This window comes from Nelusetta ayraudi, unplaced genomic scaffold (genome assembly GCF_046127955.1).
Source record: "Nelusetta ayraudi isolate G7.1 ecotype Tasmania unplaced genomic scaffold, CSIRO-AGI_Nayr_v1 ptg000136l, whole genome shotgun sequence".
In the NCBI taxonomy this organism is placed as follows: Eukaryota; Metazoa; Chordata; class Actinopteri; order Tetraodontiformes; family Monacanthidae; genus Nelusetta; species Nelusetta ayraudi.
The window spans coordinates 6,510,913-6,523,168 of record NW_027466186.1 but is presented as its reverse complement, the minus strand read 5'-3'; the positions used below and the strand labels follow the sequence as shown (position 1 = coordinate 6,523,168).

Below are 12,256 nucleotides of genomic sequence, written 5' to 3'. Positions count from 1 at the left end.
GTTACTTTGGGTTAAGGGGAGGGGGGGTTGGTGTTTTAAAGACCATGGGTGGTTTACAATAAGACGGTCAGCACCGAGTGCATGACGGGATGTGTGTGAGTGTGTGTGTTTTTCTTTTCTTTTTTTTCTTAACGTCAGTAATCTGGCGTTCAGTTGCCTTAATGAGGTTTTGAAAGTGAGGGGGGGCAAAGAACCGGTAGGGCCAGAGGGGAACGCTGCGGTTCCTGCGCTGCGTCCACGCTCACACTCACTCGTACTTCAGCGAGGGGGAATACTTGTCGGGCTAATTCCAGCGGAAAGGGGCGACCCGCGCTCCGATCAATCATCAATAATTCGCCGTAGCGACAGCTACACTCCGCTGCGAGCGTGCTCCGAACACAAACTACCTGGAATTGACCGACAATAGTAAACTGAACTTTTCGGAGACCCAAAGTTGTCAGGCAGCGCATCTTGCACGCATGCGCATCCTCATATCCAGCTCTAAATAAGAGTTAAAACAGAAACGAGGTGAGTTCCACATTTTTTTTTCTCCAAACAATACGACCGTTAATACTAATTTATTGGCGTTAACAGTGGCGAGGCATGACAAAAGCGGCCGTCGCCTTCCTCGCAGGGGTGAGTTCGCCTCATTTTCGCTCAGATTTGAAACGGCGAGAATAAATCGTTTTTTCAAGTTTCTATTGAAGAAATTATTCAAGCAACAAGGTTGAACCTCAAAACATTAGCGCGGCGTTATCGCTCGTGTGTTTGGTGTTTTTCGATTTATTTGCGCCACGCAAAAATCATTTTCCCATTGTTATTACCCGGGGAAACTTATTTATTGAAGATTGTCCTTAGCTGGCTGCATCCAGTTACAATGCTACCTATGGCTAGCAGTGGAGCAGTCATTCCCAGTGCAGGCGAATGGACAGAGCTAGCTGCCTGTTAGCTTCTTGTCAGCGCTAGCCTAGCAACCTGGCTGCCTGACATTCCGTGACAAGGGGAAAGTGAAGAAAATGACACTGGTGAAGGAAAACACTCAGTCGGAAAATTTCACCACAAGCACTTGCTTTTGTTCGACCAGTAGCGGCCTTGCACAATTTGTTTAAATGACCAACTTTAGTAATTTACATAGTTTAAACGTGTCGGTGGCCTCTTCCTATTGCTCCGCCATTTTGTACGAGCCGAATGCTAATCATGGGCGCTCTTACACTTTATTTATGGCTAGAATAAAATTGAGGCGTCAAGCGTAAAGTCAAACTTCACCCATATATTTGACCTCTGGCATTTGTTCCATTTATTACATGACCGTTAGCGCCGCTCAAACTGAAAAGATCACTAATATTCTTTGTTGAACATGCGTCAACACTAAAACGTTATATCGCAAATTTAGTCGGATTAAAACGATGTTAAGTTTGACCAATCATGGCAGAAAACGGTGTTCTCTTCAAATGTGCAATACAAACTACACCCTCCGTTGTTTACAAGGAGACAAACGGCCGGTTTTGGAAGATAGTGTTAAAACAAGGAAAAGATGAACTTCTGTGGTAAACTTAAAGTTGAGACATTTTTTCTCATGTTTGCCAATGATCAGGATGCAGGTTCACTCCAATGGGGCCGTTTGTGCACGCTTTCCCCCGCTAGTTGACCAGCAAAACAATATTATTATTGACTGTTTTGTCTGTAATCGAAGTGTATGGTGTATCCTGCAAGCCGACAGACAGTCGCCATCTAGTGGTGATGCTGGTTGACGCTGTTTACAAGTGCAGGTAAAAATTGCGTTTTGACGTCTGTCGTTGTTGGCACTCTGTAGGTAAAAAAATAATAATAATAAAAAAAAAAAACACACGCAGACGGACCACCTAATGTTGTTCAGGGGAAGAGTCTATTATTGAAGATGCTGGACCACACAATTGAAGTGGTCTTCCTCCCTTAAGCATCTGCCTGTTGTTGGTGCACTGGACTGTCTCTAAGCAACTGTTTGCTGTTTGCAGTGGACAGCTAGCAAAAGTGTAGAGATGACGGATACTCCACCCAGTGATGGACGATCCCAGGGAGCGGAGTTTGACATCATGAATGCCATGGACTGGAAGGATGGTATTGCAACACTACCAGGCAGTGATATTAGGGTAGGAAAACAATGCAAGTTCTTGTCCCATGACATCCATTGGTTGTGTTCCAAAAAAACAAAAATAAAAACATGCTCATGATCACATAACAAATACACAGCTGAAATGTTTGGTCATAACAGATTTTAATACAGATTTTCCCCTTAATCGTAACATTTCCTCATAGAAACCTTCATAGTAAGCTGAACAGATTATTTAGCTTGTCCTCATGTTCAGGGTTGCGCCACTCATGTTTGCTTCTGTCTCTCAGTTCCGCATGACAGAGTTTGGGACTCTTGAGATTGTAACTGACCTCGATGTCAAAGGGCAACAGGCAGAGCCTAAGAGCGAAACCTTGGACCCTGCGCAGTCGCATACTCCCACTCCTCCACCAGAGGGCCAGTCCCAGACCAGCACAAAAGCAGCTCAAACCAATCCGAGTCAGTCTGCATCGTCACAAGCTAAAGGTAGTACACAGTGTTTAAACTGTGTGCCATTTTTACTGAAGATAAATGCAGCTTTTCTCATTGTGTGTAAATGAGTATTCGGTTTCTCTAATGTGGGTCTTCTAGGTCCTGGTCCTGTACTCCTGTCTCTAGAGGAGGGCCCCAGTATGGAGGGCCCCAGCGTCGAGGTTGGTCCTAGCGTCGAGGTTGGCTCTGGGGCAGCCAAAGGCCCCACGACTGTGGAGTTGTCTCGATGCCGTGCCTGCGGTGGTCGTGTCCCCCACGATGCTCCCTTTCAGGGGAGATTCTGTAGCTCTGTTTGTGCTCAGCCGTCCAGTGGCAGGTAAAACAACTGTTACATCATTGCAAAAGTTTTCCCTTTTTTCTTAATATTACTTTGTTGGTTCAAAACGGAACAATTTGCCGTCCTTACAGATCATCCCCAGGGGAAGCTCGGGAGAGTCAAGCAGCCGAGGGTGAGCGTCTGGGAAAACGTGTTCGCAAAAAGAGGAAGATCTATATGGATTCTGGAGATGAAGAGGAAGAAAATCAGGAAGAACCAGAGGTGAGAAGAACCATTGCCGCATTTATCTCTAGCGTTGTTCCCTTTGAATGTCTGCACCAGTAAAGTATTTATCTAAAAATGCTTACTATTTTCTTTTTTCCCACATCTTGTAGGAAAAAGCCAAAGCTACCAAAGGCAGAAGAGGTGGCAAAGTTGCCAAACTGGGTTAGTCAGACTGCTGCCAGACACTAATCATCACCATGATAGTGACCATTTCAATGAGAAGCACAAAGGGCTTTTACCAGTATACCTGATGATAACAATCAGGTTTCTGTTTTGCGCTTTCTCCTTCCTCTCAGCCGCTGCCCCTCCCAATAAGAAACGAGCCTGGAGTTGGCCCGCTTACTTGGAAGAAGAGAAGGCCGTCGCTGCTCCTGTGAAACTTTTTAAAGAGGTACTTTTTCTTGTTAAACACAGCTCAGTTTTATTTATTTATTTATATTGCCTGAATTAGATGTCATCCCATAAATTCATTGGTTTGAACTAATCTGATTAAAGACAGAATAGTTCCCTTACCATTTACCAATGTTTGGTTTCTCAATTTGCAGCACCAGTCATTTCCTCAAAGCAGGAACAGTTTTAAGGTGGGGATGAAGCTGGAGGGGCTGGACCCCTGTCACCCGTCTCTGTTCTGCGTCCTCACCGTGGCAGAGGTATGTGTGCAAGTGACCTGCGTCTCATTTGGCTCTGCACAGCGCTGCACATGCACCCCTCCCATTGAATAATGTGCGCCTGTCCACCACACTCCCCTCCTCCCTCCTCTCAGATCCAAGGTTACAGAGTGAGGCTTCACTTTGACGGTTACCCAGAATGCTACGACTTCTGGGCCAACGCCGACTCATGGGATCTGAAACCAGCTGGCTGGTGTGAGAAGAACGGACACAAGCTATTGTTGCCTAAAGGTATGCTTCAACTCATGTGCGCAGACGTGTAACCTGTCAACAGTCATAAGCAACTGCCCTGACTGAGTGTGTGTCTCGTAGGCTGCAAGGACGGAGAGTTCAATTGGAGCATGTACGTAAAGAACTGCAGAGGTCAACTTGCCCCAAAACATCTGTTCAAGAGCCTCAACACAGTATGTAGACCCACGATCCCTTGTCTTGATGACTGTCAGTGTATGTTGGTTAGACCTGTGTGTGTGTGTGTGTGTGTGTGTGTGTGTGTGTGTGTGTGTGTGTGTGTGTGTGTGTGTGTGTGTGTGTGTGTGTGTGTGTGTGTGTGTGTGTGTGTGTGTGTGTGCCTGCGTGCTCACGCGTGTGCGTGCCTGCGGGTGTGTGTGTGTGTGTGTGTGTGTGTGTGTGTGTGTGCTCATTAATAACGTTGTGTTTTTCTCCTCTCGAGTCTGTGACTCCGTCTGGATTCCGAGCTGGGATGAAACTGGAGGCGGTGGACAGAAAGAACCCTTCGCTGATCTGCGTGGCCACCATCTCCGCCGTGGTCGACAATCGACTGCTCATTCATTTTGACAACTGGGACGACACTTATGACTATTGGTAACCATCCAGTTACTAATTAGTTACCGAACGAACGAGTGTGTATCTCTGCGAGGCTCCCGAGGGAGTTTTTGCCTGCTAACTCAGTGAGATGTTTTTGTGAAGGTGTGACGCCAGCAGTCCGTACATCCATCCAGTTGGGTATTGTGAAGACATTGGGTTGACTCTGACCACACCAGCTGGTAAGACACAGACCAAGACACACGTGGGTCAGTATCAACTACTTCAATCTACTGTAGAGCTCAATAGTGTAGAATGTTAAGATGATTTAATAATTTTTCAAATGATGCTAAAGTTACTTATTACTATAAATTAGCCTTTTGTATCTTTACCTGCTTTAAGAAAATATGAGGCCTTTTAAGTTACATGTAAATAAATGGCAAATTGCATGCCTTTGCCAGATCCTGAGTAAAATGAGTTGAAAGTGCTGGCTGTGACTAATAGGTGGGACCTGTTTGTGTTCCATCTCTTCAGAATATAAGCAGCCAAAGAGTTTCTCATGGGAGAAGTATTTGGAGGAGACGGGAACTCAGGCTGCTCCTGCCCGGGCTTTCAAACCGGTACGAACATCGCACACAAAAACATGCATCTTTTTTCACGGTTGTAAATGACATGCTGTCACATCATCATTTTCTTTAAATTAATTAATCCCCACCCCCTTCCTCTTTGGCTGACTTTTGGTCATTAGCGGCCTCCACATGGCTTCCAGATCGGGATGAAAGTGGAGGCCGTTGATAAGAGGAACCCCATGTTGATCCGTGTGGCCACTATAGTGGACACAGAGGACCATCGGCTCAAGGTATGACTGGACTCCCCGGCACATTGGGCTTCTTCTGTCTCCTGCCCTGGAGCTCAACAGCCTATTCCCCTTTAGGTCCATTTCGATGGCTGGAGTTCAGAGTACGACTACTGGGTGGAGACTGACTGCCCTGACCTGCACCCTGTCGGATGGTGTCAGAAAACAGGGCACCCGCTGCAATACCCGAATGGTGAGAAACACCCACTGGCCTCAGCGTTTCCGAAGCCCCATTTGTTTTATGCTAAAATTTGAGGATGTGTTGAATTTTAGTCTGCTGGAAGTGGGAGGAATCTATAATCAATTGAGGCTGGAGAGGCTCTGCAGTCATTTGCATAGTTTTGTCTCCGTGTGCGTTTCAGGCTCAAGTGACTCACTAACTGCGCCAGGACAGGGGTGTCCCACCCCAGGATGCAACGGGGTCGGACACATTCGAGGACCTCGCTACGGAACTCACTACACGTCAGTCAAAGCTCATCTTTGTTGAGATGGTTTATGGCGCTTTATTCCCTGCAGAATTTTTTATTATTATTGTTGTAAGTCCAACACCTCAACCTCAACCTCAACCACACAATATGGCTATTTTTTCTTAATACTAAAACTAATTTAAATATAATCTCTGCATCTAGCCATCGCTGATGCAGCAGCCCATTTTATGTTTATCATTTTCTCATTTTTATAATTGTGTTGCGACTATGAAAATGAGGAAAATCAAGTGTCTCTGTGTTCTAAAACAGAATATTTTTTCTCTGCTTGTGTGGGCTGCTGTCGGTGTAAATGTGTTTGGCGTGTGGGAGTTTCGAGCCTTTTAAAGTGCTAGTTAGCTGATTTTCATGTTGGATTGTTTATTAGCGAGTGGGAAAAAAGAGAAAAGCGTAATTTCAGCCTCATTAAAATGGCTCGGGCTTGTGTGCGATTGCAGTCAGGTGAGCTGCCCATACTCGGAGATCAACCTGAACAAGGAGGGCTTGCTGCCAGACCGCCTGAGCGGTGAGAGACCCCTGGCTCTCTGCGGACCACAGCCTCGCGGGCGACGCCCTGACCAAAATGCAAACGCCACAGCGCAGAGCTCCTCGACGCCGGAGCGCCAAGAGGGAGCCGAGGAGTCCCAGAGCAGGTTTGAACACCGGCGAACACTTGAGCGAGGCTGACAGTCCGCGGGAAAGCAGCGTGGATGCTCTTTGAAAAGCCGCGAGCACTCCTGGGAAAACTCCCCGCCGCTGCTTTGCATGCAGCTCCAACTTTGCTGCCCGTATTTGAGAGCAGGATGTCTGTGTTGCTAGGAAACCGGGGGCAGAGGAAGCTGCCGAGCGGCCGGGAAGCAAGAGTCAGCCCGAGCCACCAGGTGGCGGCACTGAGCAGAGCCACAATGGACCGAGGCCCAAACGGTGCAGCCGCGACACATCAGACGGAGCTGTGCTCATTATGTCACGGCATAAGGCTCGTGTTAGAGGTGGAATGTCTAACTTCTTTTTTTCCCATTTCCCGTTGTCGTTTCCAGGACGGCGCCCGTTCCCAAATACCTGAAGATGCACTATGTGAAAGAGGAGATTGGCGACGGCAAAGGTGTGTGGGAATTGAGATGGAATTAAAACAACAAATCATGATTGGAATGACATTGCATATGAGATATGTTAGAAGAGAAGATATCTTATTCTCTCACAGTTGAGAAAGAAAAGTTCTATGACAGGCTCACACTTTTTCAACTTGCGCAGCACGTAGGTTCAGGGGTGTGTGTGTGTGTGTGTGTGTGTGTGTGTGTGTGTGTGTGTGTGTGTGTGTGTGTGTGTGTGTGTGTGTGTGTGTGTGTAACACAGACGGTTTTTTTTCTTCTTTTCTTTCCTTTGTCCGGTCTGGCCATAATGACAAGCAGAAGTGTCTCTGAATGTCTATGATGGCTGACAGATTTTATTCTCAGAGGTAGATCTTGAGAGTGTGAGCAGCATGGGTCGTTTCAGGAGCTACCTCTTCAGTGGTTTTATTATAATGTTCTTGGTGGAACGATAGGGGGGTGAGAGGAAAGTAGAGAGGGTGTGTGTGGGGGGGGGGGTGATGATGATGAGAGGGATAGAGAGAGAGGAGTAGAGGAGGCAACTGGCAACAATACACAATTATTGTGTTAAAAGAGAACAAAACAGATCGTAAATTTGCATAGCTAATTGTCAGATAGTGCATATATACCCATATAAACATACATGCGAGTACATACAATGATAATAATAATAGCGATGATAATAATTACAACATTAATAGTAATAATAATATTAATAATAATAATAATAATAAAACACAGACGTTTTGCTAGCTGCTTCTCCCATGATCTGCGCTGCGGCGCGCTTTGAAACGCCTTTTCCGAGCGAGACGTCTCATGCGCCGACTCGATCGGTTCACGCGAGGATCGCAAGATCGCGCGACAACCCAGCGAGTTTTGTGTGTATTTAAAGAAAACAACAGTAAAACTGTTTTGCCCGTCCCAACTGTGTCTCAAGTATCGCTGTGGGTAAAAATAAGAAAAAAAAGAAACTCAAATTGTCTCGTCTCATCGCGATCTACCGGTCGATCGCGATGAGACGAGACAATTCGACAATATCGACGCATTGGGCACCCCTGTTCTATGAGATCTGGACCAAATGGACTGAGTACGTAAAATCAGTTAGATCTGATTTGAATGTGCTTCTGCTACGTATAAACCTATCCTCCTTATTTTTTGTGATATTTGGATGTTCTGAAGTGGTGCACTGCCCAGTTCTGCTCTGTTTCATTTTCTTTATGTCCTTGAATCACTAAGTTTGTAATTAATGTATGCAATGGAAATTTGCCTTTCCTAATAAAAAGATGATTTAAAAAAAGATATTAAAACACACTGTCAGCCCCCACTAAACAATTCATCCCTCCTTTGTCCCGACCTCCACCCCTACTTTAGCCTCCCCAGAAGCCATCTCTCTCCAGCAAGCCCTCCACGAATCGGTCTTCTCCCCGGGCATCTCGGCCTCTCCCCCACACCGGGTGGCCCTCTGCTGGGACAAGCACTGCCAGCTGCTGCCGGAGGTGCTGGGGCTGACTGCCAAGAGGGTGGCCGCCTGGAGCGCCGAGGAGGTCAGACACGCTTGCGCACGTGAAGGGCAAGACACTGCTGCTGCTGCTCCTTCACCGAGCCGCCATGAAGGCAACTTGTTGTTCGGGGGATGGGGGGGGGGGAGGGGGCGAATATTTATTCAGAGAACTCTGGTTCTCGTTCAGCCGCTGGACAACTCGGCAGCAGATAAACACTTACTGATTAAAACAGCGTGTTGGACTGCATGTCTGTGGCTTTTCTTATTTTTTTATTTATTTCTGCTTCAAGTCATTTGTCTTTTTTTCATTAGGTTGCCGGTTTTGTCAAAGGCCTTCCAGGATGCAAAGAGCACGCTGCTACATTTAAAACAGAGGTGAGGCCTCCCTTGCCAAGTGGTTGAGTGATTATGTCGTCTTAATGAAACTTTAACCATGTGCTTTAACGTGTAAATAATTGTTGACGCTGGAACGTAATTTTCATGCTGCACTTGAATTCTTTGAATAATGTTTGAAGGATGACCGACACTTCATCTCATTTTCTGACTTTTTTCTTTCAATCCAGCAAATTGACGGTGAAGCTTTTCTGCTGCTAACGCAAGCGGACATAGTCAAGATCCTGTCAATCAAGTTAGGACCCGCCCTTAAAATCTACAACTCCATCCTGATGTTGAAGAACGCCGACGAAGAGTAAGACAGGACATTTGCTCTCCTCGGTGGCGCCCCCTGCTGTGCGGTTTCACCAACACTTGACTGGAGACTTTTGATAAAATCAGAGGCCGAAGGAGGGGGAAAAATACCCATCAGGCATTGCGGTGCAGGTGACAAACGAGTGGAAGCCATTGATTTCCTTTTTCAAAAGGTCTGCGCGCCTCAACGCCCTCTTCTCTCCATGATGGACAGCACAGACGGAGCCTGAGAGAGTTTTACACGACACCGAGAGGATTTCTCAATTTATATTTTGTTTGTTTACTAAATCGGGGGGGAGAAAGAAATGTACAGGCACCTTCAATGCATCTTAGCAATGTACAGTTTTTTGCCTTCATTGTCACAGTTTTGTTGCAATTCTTGTTTTATTTAAAACGTACTGGTGCTCAGAGCAGATGGAACAAAGCTGTGTGAAACGTGTTGGTTTTTAGCAAGAATTTTTTTTTTTTTGTTCTTATTTTTCAAATGCTGCAAAATACAATCGATATGCGGTGAGATTTTTTTTTTTTTTTAAATGTGAAGTCCTGTGTGGTCCTGTGCATGTCCTGCATTTCTCCATTAGATGGCGTAAGCGGACCTCTGTGCAGGCCCGCAGGCAAAAGTGTTTGTTTGAGAAAGGAGGGCATCACCTCCCACCAGCCCGTGTGTGTGTGTGTGTGTGTGTGTGTGTGTGTGTGTGTGTGTGTGTGTGTGTGTGTGTGTGTGTGTGTGTGTGTGTGTGTGTGTGTGTGACAAGTGTTGCAAAGGGCTACATGTAAACTTGAGGAATATTTGGAGGGCGGAAAGAGGAAAACGAAACCAGCTCTGCTCTCTTCCTGCTTCTCTATCTGCTTTTTCTTAGGTTGGGAGATGGCACATATTTATGAATGTTGAAAAAAAAAAAAAAATTTGATTCTAATAACCTCCATCACTCACACTGTAAATAATATACAGTTACAAAGAGTGTCCTGGATACTGACCAGATCTGAATTCTGCTTGGTAATGCAACTTGTCTATAGAGCAGGACCAGTCAGTGAACTGATTAATATGAGCCTCAATTCATTCTTTGATTTAAAAAAAAAAAATAAATTAATGATAATAATGTGTCTTTGTAAATCAATGCATACTTCAGCAACTTGGAATGTGTACATCAGCATTTGTTTATATACAAACAGCTTTATTTATGTATTCTAATTTATGGTACGCTGTTTAAGCTCTGAGGTAACTGTGGCTCTTTGATGAAATGGGTGAAAATAAATGAGATGCACACCAGCTGCTGTCCTCATTCAGCCTTACGCAATTTACCACAAACAAAAAAAAATCTGAATTTGTGGTCTTTAAGTGTATTAACTTTTTTTTTTAACCCTGTTTTCTAATATGCATTGGTTAAAAACATGTTGGCTGAGTGTTCTGCTTTCTATTTAAGATGTCTTGGAAACAGCTGCTCAGAAAAATGACAAGTCACTAAAGTCCTGCTTTGGGCTTTTGCTTGGCCAAGGACCATTAAAAAAATTAAAAGGCATATTTTTTTTTTACTTAACCATCCTGCACTGATTTATTGAACAATAGCTTAAAATGATAATGGTCTATGGCTTGAAGAACTATGGTAAAAGCCAATAAAATGCAGTAGTGCAGCTATACGGGATATATATATATACATATATATATATATATATATATATATATATATGTATACATATATATATGAGTTAGTCTAACTGATCACATCTGATAACATCAAACTTTAACAAGTGCTGCTTAGAGACTCATGCTTAATATTGCACTAATGTCATCATGGGGATATATCAGTGTACAGCAAAAATCCATCCATCCATCCATCCTTTTTTAATACCCACTTCCTTCCTCTCCCAGCTGTCATAGGGTGAAGGCAGGGTTCATCCTAGACAATTTGCCAGTTCATCGCAGGGCCACTGAGACAAACCACAATTCGCCCTCACATACACACCTATGGACAATTTAGAGTTTCCAATTCACCTCGCATGCATGTTTTTGGAGTGTGGGAGGAAGCTTGAGAACCCGGGAGAGAAGCCACGCAGACACAGGGAGAACATGCAAACGCCGCAAAAATCCTCTTTAAATTCGTAGTGAGTTTTGATGATACCTTTAATACATTGTTTGCACGAACGTGATCTATTTTAGATGGAACGATGCACACGTTAAATCATTAAGCCTTGTGAAACGCTAAATATCAAAAAGCGGCTTTGGCAAACTGTCCAGAATGTTGGGAATGAAAACAATGGGGACCAATGTTAAGCATCACCGCAGCAGGTTTTTAAGAGCAGACAGTATGTGTCTGACTGAGTCTGGCCCTCCTGTACCGTTGTCACTCACACAGGCACAAAGTGGAGCCGCATCGAGGTCCTGACTGCACTTTTTGTTTAAAGTCGGTGCTCTCAGCAGCTTGTGACACTGTTGGCGCCTCACTCACTCCCTGTTAACAAGGGCACGCTCTGGACGTCGGCAGCCAAGAAAAGACTCATTTCTTGTAATAAACCAAACGCTTCAGTCCTCTGGATCAGCGCGTTTTTACTGCAGTCTCGTCAGAGGGAAAATCCTGCAGTATTTGTTCGCACTTCTTCAAGTCTATGGCACAGAGACTCATCGTTCAGCCAAAATGTGTGGAAATTGATTCACTTTGTTTTATGTAAGAACTCTCATGCCAAACATCAGGTGACCACAAGTGGGGGAAAATCATTTAAAATAGGAACGAATACAAGAGAGATTCTCATTCCCTCAATCTGACTTTGACCACACTGGCATTTACAGAAAGATCAGATCCTTCTCTCTTTCTGTGTGTGTGTGTGTCTGTGTGTGTAACTGTTGATGCTGATTCCACACTGAGTCCTTTGTATATTATTTTTCCAAAGGTCCCACCTAAATTATTCTCTTCTAAAAGCAGAAGAAACGTAAGCATACTTGAATTTAAAAAAAGATACTGGTCATTTTTTTCTGTTTTGTTGTTATTTTTTCTTTGATAAAGTACTGGGCGACACGGCGGACACGTGCAGTGATTTGGAAACTCTAAAGGTGTGTGTGTGTGTGTGTGTGTGTGTGAGTGCAAATGGTTGTTTGTCTCTATGTGGCCCTGCGATGAACTGGCCACTTGTCCA

The 12,256-nt window shown here is 44.8% G+C and overlaps 1 protein-coding gene across 3 annotated transcripts; it reads left to right on the top strand.

Annotated features, from left to right (window-relative positions):
* The first annotated feature begins 74 nt into the window (after positions 1 to 74).
* l3mbtl1b (L3MBTL histone methyl-lysine binding protein 1b) lies at positions 75 to 10,398 on the top strand. 3 transcript variants are annotated; one of them, XM_076012879.1, is made up of 22 exons: positions 75 to 507; positions 1,974 to 2,108; positions 2,359 to 2,554; positions 2,660 to 2,876; positions 2,969 to 3,098; positions 3,212 to 3,263; positions 3,398 to 3,492; positions 3,647 to 3,751; positions 3,865 to 4,000; positions 4,082 to 4,173; positions 4,440 to 4,591; positions 4,697 to 4,800; positions 5,066 to 5,151; positions 5,280 to 5,390; positions 5,466 to 5,580; positions 5,750 to 5,849; positions 6,310 to 6,504; positions 6,671 to 6,775; positions 6,889 to 6,953; positions 8,311 to 8,483; positions 8,753 to 8,815; positions 9,004 to 10,398. In XM_076012879.1, exons 2-22 carry the CDS (start codon positions 1,998 to 2,000, stop codon positions 9,130 to 9,132), a joined length of 2,532 nt encoding a protein of 843 aa, XP_075868994.1. In that variant the 5' UTR covers positions 75 to 507; positions 1,974 to 1,997; the 3' UTR covers positions 9,133 to 10,398. The 3 variants fall into 3 exon arrangements, with proteins under 3 accessions (XP_075868994.1, XP_075868992.1, XP_075868991.1); XM_076012877.1 differs by having other exon boundaries at positions 498 to 615; positions 4,697 to 4,773; XM_076012876.1 differs by having other exon boundaries at positions 498 to 615.
* The last annotated feature ends 1,858 nt before the right edge of the window (positions 10,399 to 12,256 follow it).